Source organism: Schistocerca nitens, chromosome 5 (genome assembly GCF_023898315.1).
Source record: "Schistocerca nitens isolate TAMUIC-IGC-003100 chromosome 5, iqSchNite1.1, whole genome shotgun sequence".
Taxonomy (NCBI): Eukaryota; Metazoa; Arthropoda; class Insecta; order Orthoptera; family Acrididae; genus Schistocerca; species Schistocerca nitens.
Genome location: NC_064618.1, coordinates 793,770,019 through 793,793,299, shown reverse-complemented (window position 1 = coordinate 793,793,299; position 23,281 = coordinate 793,770,019). Strand labels below are relative to the sequence as shown.

The 23,281-nt window shown below is 38.5% G+C and overlaps 1 protein-coding gene across 1 annotated transcript in view; it reads left to right on the top strand.

Annotated features, from left to right (window-relative positions):
• Positions 1 to 23,281, top strand: part of LOC126260723 (Down syndrome cell adhesion molecule-like protein Dscam2) — a 329,702-nt gene that overhangs the window by 152,540 nt on the left and 153,881 nt on the right. The window contains exon 13 of the mRNA XM_049958060.1: positions 12,664 to 12,842. Coding sequence (XP_049814017.1) covers positions 12,664 to 12,842 — 179 coding nt within the window. The remainder of the gene's footprint in view (positions 1 to 12,663; positions 12,843 to 23,281) is intronic.

Genomic DNA, 23,281 nt, shown 5'->3' with positions numbered 1-23,281 from the left:
TTACTGAGTATTAATCCCATGTAGTATAGGGCCCACTGTATGCACAACTTGCCAAATTCATTTTTATTTTACTTTGCGGCCAGATGTGCTTCCAGACACTGCAGCCATCAGTTACCTAAAGGAGGGAAGTCTAAGCACTGCCTGTCTGTGAAATGTGTAATCTTTGTTTTTTTCTTATGATCATATTTTAACTGTTTGTGATCCATATTTTCTGAGGCAGGAATTGGAGACCAGCCCAGCATTTGCCTAAATGAGTGTCAGAAACCACCTACAAACCACTCTAAAGCTCTCTGGGGCACAGCCATGGTTGTTAATCCATTGTGCAAATTCTGTCCTGGCCTGGCCCTCCTTCCCATCTCACAAGCTAGCACACTGTGCAATATACTAGACGAGCAGGTCACTAATAGTTTATTATATCCTTTGTATTATTGGATTACAATAACAAAATCATGCCACTAGATTCAAATAAATTTTCATCTTTCTTGAATGCTTCACTATTGGATAACATTCCCTACTAGCAGATTGTTTTCGTCCGACACGGGCATAAATTCAGTATGCTACTTGGCTTTGTTGTGTATACTTCCTCTGACCAAGGGTTCACACTCAACCACATCTGTATACCTCATTTTAATGACTGCCACATGCTTGAGAACAAGTAACTGTAAAACTCATTGTTGAGCTCAGAGATGCTGAACAACACATTTGTCGTGTTTCATAGAGGCTGTGTGTATTCACATGTTAATCAAGATGCAGCAACACAATGGTGACATTAGATTCCTGAAGCTCCTAAATTTTCGTCCGGGAATTCCTCCAAGAAATATTGCAGATTTGTAACAAAGTTTATGTCTATGACAAATATACTGTGTGACTAATCGAAGTATAACCAGTGTAAGGTTGCAAGTGATATTGTGTGCTGTGGCACATATAGAATGTAAATATTTCTTTGGTGGCAGTTTGTAGAGAGATCCTGTTCATCTGTAGCACTTGATTTTAGTGTATGGCTGGCCATTGTGTTAGGGTGAACGTTTCCAGTATTAGCAGTGCTGTATCACAGGATGTTAGATATACCCTACTCACAATCAAATCTTGTGTTACAGCTTGGAAAGAAATACTAATAATAACATCATTCATAATGGTGATTAAGTAGTAAGCATATGAAGTTATGTACAGGAAAATGTAAACAAAATGCACTAGTGAACCATAGCACAACACCTTTCTGTAATGGAAAGTAAAATGATGAGTTTGTTATCAGTGGTAAAGACTAGAATAATTGTGAACTTGACTACATCCTATGAAATATAAGCTTTTTCAAGATTTTTAAAGTAGACACACCATAATCATACTCTCATGAAAGACAGAAAAATTGTCTAATAGACTATAATGAAACTTAATCATAGATTTAAATGTAAATAATTGTAGTCATACAAACAGACACAAATTTCCTTAACCAGATTAAAAGTATAAGACCTAAAAGATAATCACAATACTGAAAAGAGGTGGAAACTCTATGCACATAAAATATGTTTTGTCTCACTAACAAAGGCACATCTTCTTGCAGATCAGGCAGCCTAATCTAAAAAAATAAAAATAAAAAAAAATGGAGGGGGACACTTTTTACCTGAGTCGATTGAACCTGAGTGGAAGAATATTAGATTCTAACAGTCACTTACAATCCTGGCTCCAACATTGATAGAAAATCGTTATTAATGACATTCTTCAACAGTGGGATGGGAATTACATGTTGTTTATGGAAATTTGTAATCTGATCACATGAAAGGAAATCTTGTCCACGATCAGCACAGCTGGCCTAAATTAATAGTTGACACATTGTTGAGTGATCTGTTTGCAGAACTGCACCTTTATGGGGAAATCAGCTGCTGGTAGTGATTGCAAACATTGTAACTGCATTGAATACGGTAAGTCATTGTGTAACACTTGCTACACAGTCTAGTGATGAACATTACTTGTTGTAGCACATGTCCCCTTGTGACACTAGAGTTCTTGTTGACTGAATGAAGGATTGTTACCTCTAGTCAAGTGTCCTTATTATGTATGCCCTTCATTGGTGGCAAGTAGCAAGTGTAACCATACCATGCTCACTAAGTTGATAACTGATTGCTTCAAACAGCCTCTCATTGAGACACTCTTATTGTGGAAATTTCTCTGGATACAAACATGGAATAGCACTGTCATTACCATAATTTTATGCTAATCTGTGCATCATATAGGCATCTGCCAACTTTGCAGTTGTGTACATTTTTATTTCACTACTAGCTGAGTACCTGGCATTGCCCAGGTATGTTTGTATTCCAGTCCCCTATCATCCTCCTCCTCTTCCTCTCCCTTCCCCCCTTCCTCTGTCTGTCTCCTTCTCCAACCTCTCTTCATCCATTTCCTCCCAGCTCTCTTTGTCCACCTCGTCCTCTTTCCTTCCTCTGTCCATCTCCTTCTCTTCCCTTTCTCTGTGTATTTCCTCCTCCTCCTCCTCTCTCTGTCCAACTCCTCCTCCTCCTCCCTGTCTATGTCTTCCTCTTCTTTCCTTTCTCTGTCCATCTCCTCCTCACCCTTCTCTGTCCATCTCTCCCCTCTCTGCCCATTTCTCCCTCCCACTCTCCTTCTCCCCCCTATATGTGTCCATCTCCTTCTCCCCCTATCTTCCTCCTTCCTCCTTTCCCCTCTCTTTCTTTCCATCCATCCATCCTGGTCCCCCCCCCCACCCCCCCGGTCCCCTTCTCTATCCACATTAACACCCATACCCCAATAGAAAAATAGAAAGTTGCTGGTTCATACCCCACAGTATTTATTCCCTGATAGTAAGTAGTATGTGTGCCAGATTTTGTTGAAATTGATCCAGGGCTTTAGGAATAACTTTTACACATGGCTTTGCCCATGTATACATGTAACATACATTTAACATATTTCACAATTTTTTTTCACACATATTTCACTTGTATCTCTAGTAACTTTCATCTTACAGTTTCGTTTTTATAAAGCTGAGTGTTCATGGCATCATATCTCGTGAACAATGTGGCATAAAATGTTGAATTTTTGTAATACATTCAGTGGCATGTGTAGATACTGTCTGCAAAACTTGTTGCAAATAGAGGTAGTAGCAAAGAAGTAATAAATTTAATGTTGCGTGTGATGCGGCACACTCCTCTGTACTTATGACATCACATCTCCTGAACTGTGTGTCATACCATGATATAATCTTGCAGGTACACTTAGTGGTACATGTGAATACTGTTTGCAAAATGTGTTATGAGTATAGTTGGTAGTAAATAAATAATAAATTAAAACGTCAAGCCTGTTGCAAGTGACTAAATGCTCTTACTCTTAAGTACTGGGTAAATAAAGTCTGGGCATTCACACCTTCTTTTTCACCCCACCCCCACCCCTTTGATCGGTAGGTGGTTATTACCCCCCACAGCAATTCTTTCCAGACAGTAAGCGATATGTGTACCACAGTTGGTTGAAATTGGTCGAGTGGTTTAGGAGCAGATGTGGAACATACATACATACATTTTTCTGATGTGTATGGATACTGGAAATCATATTGGTGATGAACACTGCTAACCAATTATATACTGATAAAAGTCCATGAGCATATAAACAGATGACACGGTGTTTAAGGAAAGCAATGAAGGGAGTCACATTTTAACTTGAAACTCAGTGAAATGGAACACAAAATACTGGCCATGAACTAAGAATTGCTTATTAACTAGGTTTAACCAAGAGAGCATTTTGAGCATTCCATATAAGAAAGAGTCATTCTCATGCTGCTTTGTTCTGTTGCTGTATGTTTCCTATTATTTTAATCTACTATGAAAAACTGTAGAAAATGAAGTCTAGTGTGTAAATAAAGGACATCCAAGTAGTTGTTCATATAACAAAGAAACATAAGCCAAAACACTGAGATCACCTGCTTAATGTTGGTCCACATATGAAACACAATACAGCAGTGTTTCTGTGTAGCACAGATTTGACAAGTCCATGGTAGGTTTCTAGAGGTATGTGGCACCAGATGTCTATGCACTGGCCATGAAATTCCCATAAATTATGGGCTGGCCATTTGTGGACACAGAGCTGGCACTCGATTGCACCCCACGAGGTGCAGGTCAGGTTACTTTGGTGCCTCAAACATCAGCGTGAGTCGACTATTATGCTCATCAAACTACTGTGGGATGATCCCAGCCTTGTGACATGGTAATTTATCCGATTACAAGATGCCATCAGTGGGAAAGACATCTCGCGTAATCAGTGCAGACGGTCCACAATATCGGTCATGGAGTTCACAGGCCTCGTGGAAGTCCTTGTGAGTGTCCACCATAGCAATAGCATGGTGCCTGTTTTGAAAAATTGTTTGTCTGGTCAGCATCAAATGCAGATGCTACAATCTACATTGTGTAGCAAGAAACATGATTCAGCTGACTAGGTGACACGTTTCCATTGATTGCCTGCTCACTGAAATCATAATTGAACATGTCAGTGGATGAAAATGGTAGCACGTAGGGGTCATCTGCTGTGGGCCCTCATGTTCAGCATTGTTCACCGAATGATACACTCTGAAACACTTGTGCCTGCACCAGCATTGTACTCTGTCATCTAATCTGCCACTGTTCACCACATATCTTGTTTTACAGAGTTGTCAAACAACTGATCTCCCTTGCACACCATAAGATGGCTCACGAAGTATAGATGTAGATGTCTACATCCAACAACCTGTGGCCTTCTTTTGGTCTCACTGTTCATCTCGTCTTGGCTTATATACCTTCCTTACCATGTCACACACCTGCACCATAATCACATGGCATATAGTTTCACGGTGGGCAGTCATCGTAGTGTCTTGGCTCACCATGGTATTTTCTTCTTCTATTTGTGACCTTTACAGCTACATCATACTCTGCAAATCACATTTAAGTGCCTGGCAGAGGGTTCATTGAACCACCTTCACAATAATTCTCTATGATTCCAATCTTGTACAGTGCGCAGAAAAAGTGAACACCTATAGCTTTCCGTGCGAGCTCTGGTTTCCTTTATTTTATTATGATGATCATTTCTTCCTATGGAGGTCATAGTGAACAAAATACTTTTTGAATTCAGAGGAGAAAGTTGGTGATTGAAATTTTGTGAGAAGATTGTGTCACAGTGAAAAATGTCTTTGTTTTAATTATCTCCACCCCAAATCCTGTGTCATTTCAGTGACACTCTTTTTCCTATTTTGTGATAATACAAAATGTGCTACCCTTCTTTGAACTTTCTCTATGTAATCCATCAGTCCTATCTGGTAAGGATCCCACACTGTGCAGTGGTATTCTAAAAGAGGATGGACAAGGATAGTCTCTTTAGAAGACCTGTTACATAGTCTAAATGTCCTACCAATGAAACTCAGTCTTTGGGTAGCCATTCCCACAACATTTTCTATGTGTTCCTTCCAATTTAAGTTGTTTGTAATTGTAATTCCTAGGTATTTAGTTCAATTTACGGCCTTTAGATTTGACTGATTTATCATGTAACCAAAGTTTAATGAATTCCTTTCAGCACTCATGTGGATGACTCACACCTTTCTTTATTTATGGTCAGTTGCCAATTTTTGCATCATACAGACATCTTTTCTATATCGTTTTGCAATTTGTTTTGATCTTCTGAGACTTTACTAGTCAATAAACGACAGCATCATCCGCAAAGAACCTAAGACCGCTGCTCAGATTGTCTCCTAAATTGTTTATATAAATAAGGAACAGCAAAGGGCCTATAGCACTACCTTGTGGAATGCCAGAAATCACTTATGTTTTACTCGATGACTTTCCATCAGTTTCTACAAATTGTGACCTCTCTGATGGGAAATCACGAATCCTGTCATATAACTGAGTTGTTATTCCATAAGCATGCAATTTCGCTACAGTACAGTTGACTGTGTCAATAGATCATTCTCTTTGAGGTAATTCATAATGTTTGAACACAATATATGTTCCAAAATCCTGCTGCATATCAATGTTAATGATATGGTCCTGTAACTTATAGTGGATTACTCCTACTACATTTCTTGAATATTGGTGTGACCTGTGCAACTTTCCAGTCTTAGGGTACGGATCTTTCATCAAGTGAAAGGTTGTATATGATTGTTAAGTATTGTATCAGCATAATCTGAAAGGAAACTAACTGGTATACAGTCTGGACTGGAAGATTTGCTTTTGTTAAATGATTTAAGTTGCTTCACTACTCCGAAGATATCTGCTTCTACATTACTCATGGTGGCAGCTGTTCTTGATTCAAATTCTGGAATATTTACTTCATCTTGTTTGGTGAAGGAATTTCAGAATGCTGTGTTCAGTAACTGTCGTCAATAATATTTCCATCGCTATCGTGCAGACAAGGCATTGAGTGTGTCTTGCCGCCTACATTCTTCACATATGACCAGAATCTCTTTGGATTTTCTGCCAGGTATCGAGACAAAGTTTCATTGAGGAAACTATTATAAGCATTTTGCCTTGAACGCCATGCTAAATTTCAAGCTTCTGCAAAAGATCACCAATCATGGAGATTTTGCATTCGTTTCAATTTGACTGCAATAGTCTTCTGATCTGTTTTGTGTACCAAGGATGATCAGCTCCATCATTTGTTAATTTATTTGGTATAAATCTCTCAACTGTTGCCAATACCATTTCTTTGAATTCAAGCCACATCTGGTCTACACCTACATTGTTAATTTGGAAGGAGTGGAGATTGTCTTTCAGGAAGACATCAAGTGAATTTTTATCTGCTTTTTTGAATGGGTGTATTTTTCGTTTATTTTTGGGGGATTTGTGGGTTACAATATTCAGTCCCACTATGACAACCCTGTGTTCACTAATCCCTGTATCCATTTTGATGCTTGTTATTAGCTCAGGATTATTTGTTGCTAAAAGGTCAAGTGTGTTTTCACAACCGTTTACTATCTGCATGGGCTCATGAATTCACTGCTCGAAATAATTTTCAGAGAACACGTGTAGCACAATTTTGGATGATGTTTTATGCATACATTCAGTTTTAAATATGTATTTGTGCCAACATATCAAGGGTAAATTAAAATCACCACCAACTATTATTGTATGAGTCGGGTATGTGTTTGAAATGAAGCTCAAATTTTCTTTGAACCTGGAAGTGTGACTGCTCCTTTTTGTTACACCTTATATGTAGGAGCTCGACATGAATCTGTGATAAGAATGGGATTATGAAAAGGAAAGTTACTACTCACCATATAGCGGTCTCAGTGTGGCTATATTTATTTATTTATTTTTCTTATTTAGACTGAACTCACTAATTTTACTTCATGATGAAATGATACAGAGGGTCATTAAAACATTTTAGACGACACCATGATCTCCTCAATGTGACAAATGTTTTGAATTCAACCTTTGCCGTATTTTTATAATAAGGCCCCTCTATGCAAAGTAACAACCATTTCATTACGATTTGAGGTGAACCATATGAATCTGCAACTGGAGAATCAGTTGCATTGGCCAGTTCAAAAACCTAGTAACAAATATTCACCATGAAACAAAAAGAGAAACACATTCTGTCTTCACAGATCAGTATTCTGGGAAACCGGTAAAAACTAAATGTAGCAGTAGTAAATGGCATTACCAATTTGTTTTGGGGCCTCTTAAGTCTCCTGGATTATCATTTTCATAAATCATCCTCTTATAACTATGTTGTGTTATAGGCAGTTATTAAATAAAAGTACACAACACTATCGAATGTACTTTTTCATTCTCTTAAAATTTAGAGATATTAAACTCACTCACAATGATCAGCTTGCTTGTATTTTGTCAGTTTCATAATAGAGATGTTTGCATAATGAGTACCAAATGAGGACTGACTGACAAGGAAAATTAAATAATGATTGCTGAATGCAGGTAGCCTATGACTTTGTGCATGACATCTATACAGGATGTGTTCAAAATTCCTGTTACAAGCTTCTGGGGTTGTGGAGAAGACTTGGTAGATAAAGTCTTGTTGATAAGGAACACATATCTTGAAATGTACCATTTGGATATAAAATAAGTTGGAAGTTCAGGTCATTTTAAAATGTTCCACTTCATTGTATGCACAATAAACTCTGACCCGTGTGCTCTACATGAGTCCATGGCATAGTCAATGTTTCAAGCACTTGTTATCAGGTTCTCTTCTGTGTCACGAAGGGCATCATTCAAAGCCAAGAGTATGGTGCAAAGGTGGAACACTACAGTTAATCCTTCTAATTGATGTCATACCAGTTCCTCACAACCAATGTCGTAGTTTTTATTTTGCATTTGAAATACTTTTTTCAAAGCACATTTTTTGTTTTATTTGAAATGCTTCAAATATAGATACTTTGCCCTTGTAAAATGCAAAAATGCATGTCTTAAATTTTTTTTTATTTCATGTGCTGTAGTTTCCGTTCATTTAATGAGCCATTTCTTTAAACATAATTAATTCCACAACTGGTACAGATATCGCAATAAGTGCAAAAGGTATACCTGTCAAGTGATTATTACCAAGACCCTACTTATTAAAAAAGGCAGTAAGACTAGAGTACACTTTACATGTTTACAATTATCATATGTTTAACAGTGGTGTAGCGTGAGGGGAGACTTTGAGACTTAATCTTCCCTGTATTTGTCTTAAAAAAGATGTAATATTAATTCATAACAAAAATATAAACAACTTTCTAATAAGAGCTCTAAATGTGCAAAGACATCAGTTTTGTAGCAGTGCCGCACCCTGAGTATTGGTGTATTTGCCTGCTTGAGACGTGACTGCTGCCAGTCTCTGCCTCCCTTCCCTTAGCTGGCTGTGTGCGCCTGCACTTTAGTGGCATTCTTGGCTCCCCTCCTCTTCTCCTTTTCTACGAAGGCTGGTGCACTGCATTTGCTAGCAGGTATCGAGACTAGTCTCTGCTGCTTCTATGCTGGCTTTTAACATGGAAGAGAACAGTCACACGGTTTGTGTTCATAGTCATTCTTTGTGTGATTTTAGTGCATTTATTGTTGTGTTGCCAACATGAGTGAGCCAGCAACTGAACACCTTATAGAATTTTATTAAAAACGCTTTTTTCTACATTAATGTAAAAAAAGTGTGAATTGAAGGACAAACGACCTCCTCCTATACTCAGTGTAGTTTAAGTGAAAACAAAAACACACTTTTCAAACAGCCTGGTATGAAAAGTATATTTGGCTGACTGCGAATGCAGTCAACAACAGATTATATTGTTATATATGTCTTCCGTCTGGTGGTGAAAAGGAATGGTGCAATGAGGGGATTTGTACAATAAAGAACTTTGACAGCAAAGTACAAAAGCATCAGATATCGAATCGTCATCTGCAGAACAAAGAATAATTTCAGTTATTGGGCAAAAGTAGAATTGAGCATGCCCTTTCAGAAGCTGCTTGTCTGATAGCAATAAAATACAATGGACAAGCTGCATCCAACAGGAGAGTATTGGCTCGTCTTATTCAGCCAATTGTATTTCTTTGTAAACAAGAACTAGCCTTTCGTGGCCATCAAGATGATGAATCCTCCAGCAACAATCTGGAATTGTTGGATTTACTAGCTCAAAGAGAGAAGTTAATCTGAGACCATCTGTCATCTTCAACCTTTAAAGGAACTTCTCCAGATATACAGAATGATGTAATAGAAATGATAACTCTGGAAGTTAATGAGAAAATAAAAGCTGGAATTCAGAACTGCAATTTCATTTCGATTCAAGCTGATGAAACATTATACGTGTCATGCAAGAGTGAAATGAGTATAATATTCAGGTACTGTATTGCAGACAGTCATATGATGGTGCTTCAGTAATGGCGGGCAGAGAAAGAGGACTACAAAAATTGGTGAAGCAGTTCTGTCCCTATGCGCTCTTTATTCATTGTTATGCACGCGAACTGAATTTGGCACTGTTACATGCCTCCAAAATCATACAACAAGTACACATTTGTAAGTGATCCATTTGTTTTTCAGCAAATCATCAAAATGAACTGTATTGCTCACTGAGAAAGGATTTAAACCGCCACATGCAAGCAATACTCGCTGGGGTTGGGAAAGTACCCACTTACTATATCCAAAAATTCATCTAATGGGTAGAAGGAGTTGCTATTCAGAAATTCTTTTAATTTCCTTTTCAGTGCTATATGGCTATCTGTCAGACTTTTGATGCTATTAGGTAAGTGATCAAAGACTTTTGTGGCAGCATAATTTACCCCCTTCTGAGCCAAAGACAAAGTTAGATTTAACCTTGAGTAGTGAAGATCATCCTTCCTCCTAGTGCTGTAGCCATGTACATTGCTATTACTTTTGAATTCTTTCGGATTGTTAATAACAAATTTCATAAGTGAATATATATATATTGTGAGGCTACAGTGAAGATCCCTAGCTCTTTAAATAAGTGTATGCAGGATGATCTTGGATGAGCTCCAGCAATTATTCTGATTACACGCTTTTGTGCAATGAACACTCTTTTACTCAATGATGAGTTACCACAGAATATGATGCCTTACAAAAGCAGAGAATGAAAATAGGTGTGGTAAGCTAATTTACTGAGATGTATATCGCCAAAATTTGTAATGACCCTAACAGCATAAGTAGCTGAACTCAAACGTTTCAGCAGATCTTCAGTGTGATTTTTCCAGTTCAACCCCTCATCAATGCACACACCTAGAAATTTTGAATATTCTACCTTAGCTACCGATTTCTGATCAAAGTCTATATTTGTTAATGGTGTCATCCATTTACTGTGTGGAATTGTATATACTGTGTTTTGTCAAAGTTTAATGAGAGCTCATTTGCAGAGAACCACTTAATGATTTTCTGAAAAACATCGTTTACAAATATTTGAACAATTATTAGTGTTTAATCAATGAGATAAATGGCATGTAACATAAATTCGTTAACTAGAGATATTTTATTTGAATAAAAGTGTTTTGAAAATATGTAGTTTACGTTTTGTATTTAAGTACATTTATTTGAAAACATTTTGTATTTACATTTTCAATAGAAAAAATAAGCAAATATTTGTATTTTGAATTTAAATACTATTAACAAACTATTTTGCAGATCTCTGGTGGTGTCATAATTACAACAGAGACTGATGACATTGTGCTTTTCTCAATTTGTGTTTGTACTGTGAATCAAAATATTTGGAAGTTATGCAGTCTTCAGACTTATTTTATATGCAAATATTAGATTTCTGGATATGGTTTTCTTATCAAAACTTTGTCTACTAAGTCCCCTCTACAGCAGCTAAAATCGTGTAATAGAAATTCTGAAGCACTCTCTAGAAAGACATGCAGATTACAGAAGTTGTAAACTGTTCAAAGTACTAAGATAACATATTTTAGATGTTAACATAAGAGACAGTAAAGATAAAAAAAGTACAGAGTTAAGTTACCTTGATTAACTATGAGCTGTACAATTATTAAATACTGTTTTATGATGTACAATTTTTAATGTGTATGGTAATTTGCAAAGCTCATGAAGAATTTTCCAGAAAGTTAATTTTTATAATTTGATTGTTTCATAGACATTGATGTTTTACTACTTTTTGCTTTATGCATATTATTTCCCAGATTTTTTTTATATAAATTTCTAGTGATGGGTTTTCTGGAAAGGGAAATCAGTTTGTATACATTTTTTACTACTGTTGCAAACATTTATTAGTATAAATGAACAACAGTTTTTATTAATGTTCAAATATTTTTTAAAAGTGACTTTATAGATTTATGATGGTTAGTTTTATATTAAACCAAAAAATGTGCACTGTGCTCTTACATACAGTAACTTTCATTTGCTTATAAGTAATACTTAAGTTATTTATTGTGTGAAAAATCCTGAATTTTGGTGAGCTGCTTCAAAGACAGTGTCACCTCTTAGGTGTTCTGTAAGTGTCCAAGTATTACAAGAAAATGTTTGCTTCAAAAAGAGGATAACTTTTTTCATACACTGCTGTATGAATCATTGTTTAAACATATGCTGTTTCAGAAATGTACAGGTTGCCTGAATTTAAAATTAATTATGTTATTGAATTGGCATTGTCAGGGATCCTGATGAACATTGTGTCTTTCTTGTACTAACTCTGCAGTATAATTTAACTGGATAGATAAAAAATCTACTCACCAGGCAATGGCAGAACACACACATAAAAGATGGTTGTAATTGGCAAGCTTTTGGGGGCCAGTGGTTCCTTCTTCAGGCAGAAGTGTTGAAGGGGAAGGAAGAGGGGTGATGGACAAAGACTGGAGAGGTCTAGGAAAAAGGGTAGATTTTGGGAAAGTCACCCAGAAGCGTGGGTCAGGGGAGACTTACCACATGGGATGAGAAGTCTTTCCTTTTCATCCCATGTGGTAAGCCTCCCCTGACCCACGTTTCTGGGTGACTTTCCCAAAATCTGCCCCTTTACCAAGACCTCTCCAGTCCTTTTCCTTCACCCCTCCTCTGTACCCTTCAAGCCTTCTACCTGAGGAGGGAGCCACTGGCTCCGAAAACTTGCCCATTATAACTTTTTTTTATGTAAGTGTTCTGCCACCGCCTGGTGAGTAGATTTTTTTATCTATCCAATTAAATTATTTTGTCAATAAGTGATTGTTTTTGTTGTTATAACTCTGTAGTATGCAGCATGAAATAACAATATTCATTCTGTTCTTGTAGCTCTGGCACAGGGAATTATAACTTCAGTTCTGTGGTTGGTGATGGAGAGGAAGGAGGTGGTGAACTGCTGCTAGGGGGCCTTAGCAAATTCACTCGCTACTCTGTAGTTGTTCAAGCTTTCAACCAAGTTGGTTCAGGACCCCTTTCTGAGCCTGTCACAGCACAGACTATGGAGGATGGTAACAATGGCTCTTTTGTAATTAATTTTGCAGATTCTTGACATAGTTCTTGGAGCTGAATTTACTGCATTGTTCCAAATGCATGATGTTTTTATTCAGTAATTAGTTTAGATGTACTGCATGATCAAAAGACCTTCACAACTTGAGGTAGATGCTAAGAGAGTAGTTTGAATGTATTCATATCAGCATACACCATCTCATGTAAACTAGTTTTAGTTTACAACTTAAGGTGTAAAAAAGGAGTTTGATTTGCTGCTTCTGGTGACATAGTGTTTCCTGAACAACCAAATTACATCAAAATATCTTTCTAATGTCCTTTTACTGTTCTTTTATATAGGTGATTAACATAGTGTCTTTCTTATTCTAACTCTTCTATAGGCAACTTGAAATAACAGTATTTATTTTCTTCTTGTATCTGTGGCACAGGGAATTATAACTTCAGTTGAAACGATGAAAATATTTTCCTTACTGTAACTTCATTTCCATGTAATTCTAGTGGCCTGGCCAGTAAGCATTCATGACTACTACTGTTTCTGTTTCAAATGATAACAGAAGCACATTTTTCATACTACCAAATAATTTCATGACAGGCAGGAACTTCAAGTTGCTCTCTTTCTCTCACAGTGTTCTGTCCTTGAGTACTTCAGTAATCTTTACAGTCTTTCCAACAGCATCCTATTGCTGTTATGATTTTCCTATACCACTGAGGAAGAATTTACAACAACCTGTTATTAGCTATGTGTAGATATTTGTTTTATTAGGTTACTAAAATGAAGTTGAAAACCTAAGTAGTGTCTGGATGCTGCAAATCCTTCGTCATTAATGTTTGTTACAGTTGTGGTATTCATTCACTGAGAGAAAAATCATATTTTATCATTGTATTTTGAGCTCTGTAGAGGCTATCCTGCAAAAATAGCCAGGCTAACACTGCTAACATGAAGGTTGTATCAAGGGCTAATACAGATAGGGCCTAAGTTGGTTCCTTAATGAGGACTTTCTCTTGAAAGTGGATTATCTTTGCAGGCACACAACTCTGCCAGGAAATCACCTGTGGAATTTGCAATAGAAGAAGGAGGCAGTGTTAAACTGAAGATATTTCTCAAACAGAAAACCTTCCTCCACGATAGCAAGCATAGATTTAGGGAAGATTATTCACACAAAATTCAATTAAGAGTTGTTCTTTTTTTTTTTCACATGACACCCTTTAAGCCATGAGTTAACTCACTCAGAAAACTGCAGTGTTTCGTGAGTTCCGAAAAGCGTTTGAATTAATACTACTCCAGATTATTAACAGAACTTGTGTCTGCATTGGGGATTTCTTCATAGGGAGGACACAGCAAATTATCTTCAATTGAAACTCACTGATAGATGTGAAAGTAAGGTCTGGATCCTTGCTGTCATGTTTTACTTGACAGGCGCTATTAATAGTAACCTCAGACTTTTTGCAGATAATGTAGTTATAGATAATGAAGTTCTGACTCAAGAAAAGGCTGCACAGGTATCCAGTCAGATCTTGATAAGGCTTCAGAGTTGTCCAAGCTATCTTTAAAGGTTCAGAAATGTAAAATTATGAACTTCACAAAATGCAGAAAATATGCAGTAAAATTTTATGACAGTTAGGTCAGTGAGTCACAGTGGGTATCAGTCAACTCTTTCAGATATCAGGTTGTAACCATTTGTGGAGATGTGACATGGAATACTCACATATTCTCAGTTGTAGGTAAAGTAGGTGGTATAAATTTGATTCATTGGTAGGACACTGGGAAAATGCAATCAGTCTATAAAGGGGATTGCTTACAGAGCACTCAGATATTGCTTAAGTGTGTGGGAGCCTGACAGGGTGTATCGAACATATACACATAACAGTAATACAGATAACAGGTTGGTTGATTCATGGAAGAGTGTCAAGGAAAGACTGAAAAACCTGAAATGGCAGACACTGGAAGATCTACACCAATTTTTCCATGAAAATATACTAACTATGTTGGAAGGAGCATCATTTTACCTCCAGGGAGTCTCATTTGAGTTCACAAATCATCTCCATAAAACATATGTGCTGACTGAATCTACCATAACAAATCTAGCAGCCTACCTCTGTCTTCCTTTAATTTGACCTGGTTAGGATCCTGAACACTTGGACAGTACACAAAAGTGGGTACACTAGCGTTCTATATGCCATTTCCTTTATGGATGAGTTACACTTTCCCAACATTCTCCCAATAAAATGAAGTTGAGCATTCACCTTCCCTACTACTAACCTGATGTGCTCATTCCATTTCGCATCACTTTGAAGTGCTATGCCTAGATATTTAATTGAAGTGACTGTGTCAAGCTGCATCCCACCAGTGCTGTATTCGAATTTGACAATACTGTTTTTCCTATGCATTTGCATTAACTTACATTTTGTACATTTAGAGCAAGCTGTCATTCATCACACCAACAAAAATTTTGTCTTCTTGTATATTCCTACAGTCCCTCAACAATGGCTTCTTCCTGTGCACCACATTGTCATCAGCAAACAGCAATAAATTGCTGTTCACCATGTTCATCATGTCATTGATGAACACTTGCTGTTGAGAACTGCATACTGGGTTCTATTACTTAAAAAAATCTCCATGCCTCTCAGATATCCATATGCTCAGACATCCATCAGCAATCTGCAGTGGAGCATCATGTCAAATACTTTCTGGAAATGCAGGAACGTGGAATCTGCCTATGTCCCTTCATCCATCACTCTTTGGATATCATGTGAGAAAATGACAAACTGAATTTCACATGAGCAATTCTTTTTAAATCCATGCTGATTTGTGGACAGAAGTTTTTCTGTCTCAAGGAAATTTATTATATTAGAACTCAGAATGTGTTCAAGAATTCTGCAGCAAACTGATGGTAAGGACATTGGTCTGTAATTATATGGCTCAGTTCTTCTACCTGTCTTATGTACAGGAGTCACCTATGCTTTTTTCCAGTTGCTGGGACATTTTGGTGAGAGAGATATGTGATAAACACAGGCTAAGAGAGTACTTTCTATGAAATCAAACCGGGGTTCCATCTGGACCTGATGACTTATTTGTTTTCAACTCTTTCAGCTGCTCTCTATGCCATGGATGCCAGTTTCTATGTCCTCCACGTTGGAGTCTTTTGGCAGTAAAATGACAGTATGTTCATACAATCCTCTTGCTTGAATGATTTCTTAAATGTGAAATTTAAAATTTCAGCTTTCCTTTTGCCGTCTTCTACTGGCACACCAGACTGGTCGACAAGTGACAGGGTGGAAGCCTTTGACGTGCTCAGTGGTCTTGTGCATGACCAGTATTTTCTCAGGTTCTTGGCAAGTTCTTTTGCTAAGATATGACAGTGGAAGTAGTTGTATGCTTCACACATTGCTCTTCTTACGGACGCATGAATTTCCACTATCTTTTGTCTGTCAACATTTGTGCATTCTTTTTTGAACCAAGAGTGCAACAATCTCTTTTTCCTCAACATTTTCCAAATTTGGGTACTAACCCACAGAGGTTCCTTTTCATCCTTAATCCACTTACTTGGCACATACATTTCTAGAGCATGATTTACCATCAATTTAAACTTTGGCCATAATCCCTCTACATCCATCATACTGGAACTAATTGAAGTCCTTTCATTGTCTAAGTGGGATGATAGCAACTGCTTATCTGCTTTTTCTAGCATAAATACTCTTCTAGCACTCTTGATGGATTTCATCGCTATGATGATGACATGATCACTACAGTCCCTATTTCTGTACTGACACTGCTGATAAGGTCAAGCCTGTTTGTAGCAACAATGTCTAAAATATTTCCATTGCATGTGGATCGTCTAACTAGTTGTTCAAGACAGTTTTTGGAAAACATTTTCAGAAGTACTTTACAAGACAGTCTGTCCATACCACCTGCAGTGAATCCATATATGTTCCATGTATTCTCAGGCGGTTAAAGTCACTTCCAACCAGTGGCAGATAATTATGGGAGGCATGCGCCCACCCTTGTGGGGCCACCCACATTGCCACACATTCTTTAAAGAAAAATAACTCTTTGTGATTAAAAAGATACTAATTGGAGAGATTCTTCAATACAAGCAAATGAGCATAAATGCCCTTAATGATTGTGATTCTGTTATGCAATCATTGTCTGTCCTAGATCCGACTATCCTACTTTGCACACACTGTATAAAATATTTGCTTGTCTACCTGCATCTACCTACAGTAGAAAGACGTTTTTTAACATTGAGGCATATAAAGACATGGCTGAGGTCAACAGTGGGAGAGGATCAACTTACCGGTAATGGCTTAGCTCTGTTGAAGACTCACATTGTAAGTGATTGTCCTACTGACGATGTAATTAAGCAATTTGCCAGGAAGAATAGGTGCATAGAATTCATCATTTAAGGAAGATAACCACAATTGAACTTTTTTATATCATAAGATGGCATTGTCTTGCATATGCATATAATCATTTTAAATAAAACTTTCTTAAACTTTGCATGTGACTTGATTTTTTTTATTGTGGTAAAAGTAAATGTGGCACAAGATAGCTTTAGCGCCCCCTCCTTGAGGTTTTTCTGTATCTGCCACTGCTTCCAACTAATATTGCATGATCTGAGTGTTTCTGCGACTGGCAGGTGGCCAGTAAAAACATCAGCAATTAACTTCATATTACCTAGACCTGTTAACAAGATAACTTCATATTTCCTAGAGCTGTTACATGCATCATATAACCTCACTGACACACTCAAATACACCCACAAAAGAGAGAACATTTTTGTCAACTGCAGTCACTCTTCCCCTTTAATTTGTCTTTCCAATACATATTCCATTAGTTGCTTAATATTCAGAGCTTTCTACTTCTGATTGCAGCCAGCTCTCGGTCTAAAGAATAATTTAAGCACAAGAAATTTCCTGGAAGGCAGTATTCAGGAACTCTGTTATGAATATTTCAACAATTTACTGTTAAAATTTTGACAGTTGAAGTGTCTCTACTTTCTATGTGCTCTGATTCAGCTGTCTGCATATGCCCATCAGAGGACATCAATTTTCTATCCTGTGTGTGCTCTGGTGGGTACACCAAACCACAGGGAAACACACATGTTCCTATTAAGGTCACAACAGACTGAGTTCATGAAATGAATGAAGCACTAAGAATTCCAGGATATAGTGGAGTCAGCGAAGAAATACAACAGTTCCAAATCAGTAACCACTCAAGATTGGAAAACAAACTGAGTCACTTTGTGTTTGCAATGGTGCAATATGAACAGCTACAGGGCACAGCAAGCAATGAGCAGCACCATAAACCAGGGCTACTGGCTCTACAGCAAACAGACACTACTGGTTGGGGCCACATGATGTGTGTATCTTGGAGGTGGCTCCTCTTACGATTGCAGTCCACAGCCGCTGCTTGCAACCTTGTCGAATACAAAACTGAAACTACTGCCTACCTTAAAAATCACCCATGTGGTTTCCACATATATTCCATTACTTCAGTAGCTGCTTCCTTTGTGTAATGCATCCCTGTCCTATCAAGGGAAATCCTACAACTCTGCACACTATGACACAGGTCCAGAAATGTGCTGCCATGACTATCAGAGAATCGACAGTGCACCTGGTTGAGGCCTTCCACACTGCTGCAAACCAAAGAACCTTGACTGACACTAGGTACAATGCTGCAAATTGTTAACTCTGCTTACATTCCGTAAGCGAGGCCAGCAGTCTTCACCACTTCCGCCAACCACACGTAGGAACTGAGGATGTCCCCAGAACCCAAGTGACAGGTGTCATTGGTGCCAACTTGCAGACTACTACACCCTGCACCCTCGTTAGCCAAAGGCAGGGCCCCCTCCACATCTTGGATGAAACAACCTGGCATACACACTGAATGCACATTGAAATTCTTTCCATCTTTGGACATTATTTCCCTAAAAGGCTCCACAGCATGCTCAATTTAGAACTTCCAATAACTAGAAAACCCTTCCCCCCATGTGCCTAATCAGACCCTGCTGAAGGAGTGGCCACATGTCCACTCACAAAATGAATGGGCGAGGTGAGACTGCCAGCCTCCTCACTGACTCTCTGACTCAAGCGACAAACCCGCGTAACAAGCCACCACTCACCCTGCGTGAGCATAAACCTCCCATGTTGGGTATACTAGAAGTTGCCTCAACAGCATAGCCCATTGATGAAACAAGCAATGCCCGAAGTGTCCCATGCAATACGCCTGTTTCTCCACTACCTTCACATCCCAAGGCAGCAGCCTCCAGATAGCTGACAGTGGTTGTTCATGAACTGCAGCCAGCTCCTCCTGCAATTGCATGCAGCACACACATCATCCTCCTACTAGTAACTTGAGAATTAAACTATGAAAACGAACAAAAAAGCTAAATATGTGACTCACTAGTCTCTTGGCACTTCACCAATGGAGGCTGGCAACTGATTAAGTGAAGAATCGAGGAATATGCTACGTTCTCCTACATCTTGCTCCCATAGGGATTGCAGAAACAAGATTAAGTTAATTACAGTATACACAGATGCATTTATACGATTATTTTTCCCACACTCAATATGTGAATGGACTGAAAAGGAAACCTAATACATAGTACAGCTGGAAGTACTGTATGCCATGCACTTCACAGTGCTTTTCAGAGTATAATTGTACATGTAGAAGCAAAGTCAGGCTGTACATTGATGTTATAAATGGAAATGAATTGTTATAATAGCCAGACTTCCCCCATGAACCATGGACCTTGCCGTTGGTGGGGAGGCTTGCGTGCTTCAGCGATACAGATGGCCGTACCGTAGGTGCAACCACAACGGAGGGGTATCTGTTGAGAGGCCAGACAAACATGTGGTTCCTGAAGAGGGGCAGCAGCCTTTTCAGTAGTTGCAGGGGCAACAGTCTGGATGATTGACTGATTTGGCCTTGTAACATTAACCAAAACGGCCTTGCTGTGCTGGTACTGCGAACGGCTGAAAGCAAGGGGAAACTACAGCCGTAATTTTTCCCGAGGACATGCAGCTTTACTGTATGATTAAATGATGATGGCGTCCTCTTGGGTAAAATATTCCGGAGGTAAAATAGTTCCCCATTCGGATCTCCGGGCGGGGACTACTCAAGAGGACGTCGTTATCAGGAGGAAGAAAACTGGCATTCTACGGATCGGAGCGTGGAATGTCAGATCCCTTAATCGGGCAGGTAGGTTAGAAAATTTAAAAAGGGAAATGGATAGGTTAAAGTTAGATATAGTGGGAATTAGTGAAGTTCGGTGGCAGGAGGGACAAGACTTTTGGTCAGGTGATTACAGGGTTATAAATACAAAATCAAATAGGGGTAATGCAGGAGTAGGTTTAATAATGAATAAAAAAATAGGAGTCCGGGTTAGCTACTACAAACAGCATAGTGAACGCATTATTGTGGCCAAGATAGACATGAAGCCCACGCCCACTACAGTAGTACAAGTTTATATGCCAACTAGCTCTGCAGATGATGAAGAAATTGATGAAATGTATGACGAGATAAAAGAAATTATTCAGGTAGTGAAGGGAGACGAAAATTTAATAGTCATGGGTGACTGGAATTCGTCAGTAGGAAAAGGGAGAGAAGGAAACATAGTAGGTGAATATGGATTGGGGGGAAGAAATGAAAGAGGAAGCCGCCTTGTAGAATTTTGCACAGAGCATAACTTAATCATAGCTAACACTTGGTTCAAGAATCATAAAAGAAGGTTGTATACCTGGAAAAATCCTGGAGATACTAATAGGTATCAGATAGATTATATAATGGTAAGACAGAGATTTAGGAACCAGGTTTTAAATTGTAAGACATTTCCAGGGGCAGATGTGGATTCTGACCACAATCTATTGGTTATGAACTGCAGATTGAAACTGAAGAAACTGCAAAAAGGTGGGAATTTAAGGAGATGGGACCTGGATAAACTGAAAGAACCAGAGGTTGTACAGAGTTTCATGGAGAGCATAAGGGAACAATTGACAGGAATGGGGGAAAGAAATACAGTAGAAGAAGAATGGGTAGCTCTGAGGGATGAAGTAGTGAAGGCAGCAGAGGATCAAGTAGGTAAAAAGACGAGGGCTAATAGAAATCCTTGGGTAACAGAAGAAATATTGAATTTAATTGATGAAAGGAGAAAATATAAAAATGCAGTAAATGAAGCAGGCAAAAGGGAATACAAACGTCTCAAAAATGAGATCGACAGAAAGTGCAAAATGGCTAAGCAGGGATGGCTAGAGGACAAATGTAAGGATGTAGCGGCTTGTCTCACTAGGGGTAAGATAGATACTGCCTACAGGAGACCTTTGGAGAGAAGAGAACCACTTGTATGAATATCAAGAGCTCAGATGGCAACCCAGTTCTAAGCAAAGAAGGGAAGGCAGAAAGGTGGAAGGAGTATATAGAGGTTTTATACAAGGGCGATGTACTTGAGGACAATATTATGGAAATGGAAGAGGATGTAGATGAATATCAAATGGGAGATACGATACTGCATGAAGAGTTTGACAGAGCACTGAAAGACCTGAGTCGAAACAAGGCCCCGGGAGTAGACAACATTCCATTAGAACTACTGATGGCCTTGGGAGAGCCAGTCATGACAAAACTCTACCATCTGGTGAGCAAGATGTATGAGACAGGCGAAATACCCACAGACTTCAAGAAGAATATAATAATTCCAATCCCAAAGAAAGCAGGTGTTGACAGATGTGAAAATTACCGAACTATCAGTTTAATAAGTCACAGCTGCAAAATACTAACGCGAATTCTTTACAGACGAATGGAAAAACTAGTAGAAGCCGACCTCGGGGAAGATCAGTTTGGATTCCGTAGAAATGTTGGAACACGTGAGGCAATACTAACCTTACGACTTATCTTAGAAGAAAGATTAAGAAAAGGCAAACCTACGTTTCTAGCATTTGTAGACTTAGAGAAAGCTTTTGACAACGTTAACGGGAATACTCTCTTTCAAATTCTGAAGGTGGCAGGGGTAAAATACAGGGAGCGAAAGGCTATTTACAATTTGTACAGAAACCAGATGGCAGTTATAAGAGTCGAGGGGCATGAAAGGGAAGCAGTGGTTGGGAAAGGAGTGAGACAGGGTTGTAGCCTCTCCCCGATGTTATTCAATCTGTATATTGAGCAAGCAGTAAAGGAAACAAAAGAAAAATTCGGAGTAGGTATTAAAATTCATGGAGAAGAAGTAAAAACTTTGAGGTTCGCCGATGACATTGTAATTCTGTCAGAGACAGCAAAGGACTTGGAAGAGCAGTTGAACGGAATGGACAGTGTCTTGAAAGGAGGAAATGAGATGAACATCAAAAAAAGCAAAACGAGGATAATGGTAAGTGGTCGAATTAAGTCGGGTGATGCTGAGGGAATTAGATTAGGAAATGAGACACTTAAAGTAGTAAAGGAGTTGTGCTATTTAGGCAGTAAAATACCTGATGACGGTCGAAGTAGAGAGGATATAAAATGTAGACTGGCAATGGCAAGGAAAGCGTTTCTGAAGAAGAGAAATTTGTTAACATCGAGTATAGATTTAAGTGTCAGGAAGTCGTTTCTGAAAGTATTTGTATGGAGTGTAGCAATGTATGGAAGTGAAACATGGACGATAACCAGTTTGGACAAGAAGAGAATAGAAGCTTTCGAAATGTGGTGCTACAGAAGAATGCTGAAGATAAGGTGGGTAGATCACGTAACTAATGAGGAGGTATTGAATAGGATTGGGGAGAAGAGAAGTTTGTGGCACAACTTGACTAGAAGAAGGGATCGGTTGGTAGGACATGTTTTGAGGCATCAAGAGGTCACAAGTTTAGCATTGGAGGGCATCGTGGAGGGTAAAAATCGTAGAGGGAGACCAAGAGATCAATACACTAAGCAGGTTCAGAAGGATGTAGGTTGCAGTAGGTACTGGGAGATGAAGAAGCTTGCTCGGGATAGAGTAGCATGGAGAGCTGCATCAAACCAGTCTCAGGACTGAAGACCACAACAACAACAACAATAGCCAGAATTTGTGTTTGAATGCCATTGTAAGCCTCTATAAAGTAAAAACTGACCCTTCATATCATGTACCAGTCAGAAAATTTCTTCCTGCGAGGTCTTGTCTTGTCCTTTTAACATAGTAGGTGATCAATATGTTACAATTACTTATCACTACTGGGAATACAATTTCATTTAATAGAGCAAATCATGCTAGTTTCATGAGCATTTACTGCCAGTGTACCGATGAAAGCTTATACACCAATAAACAGTGGAAAGATCAGTGTGGAGTTATTTGCTGGGAGATCTTGACGGTTTTGCAGTTTCCTACTGGGGAGATATCATTTATTTGTGTTGTATGAATGACATGTTAGAATCATCTCTTTGACAGATACTTTCCCTTGCTTACCTAAACAAAATTCCATGTAAGACATTTTGATGTTTGCA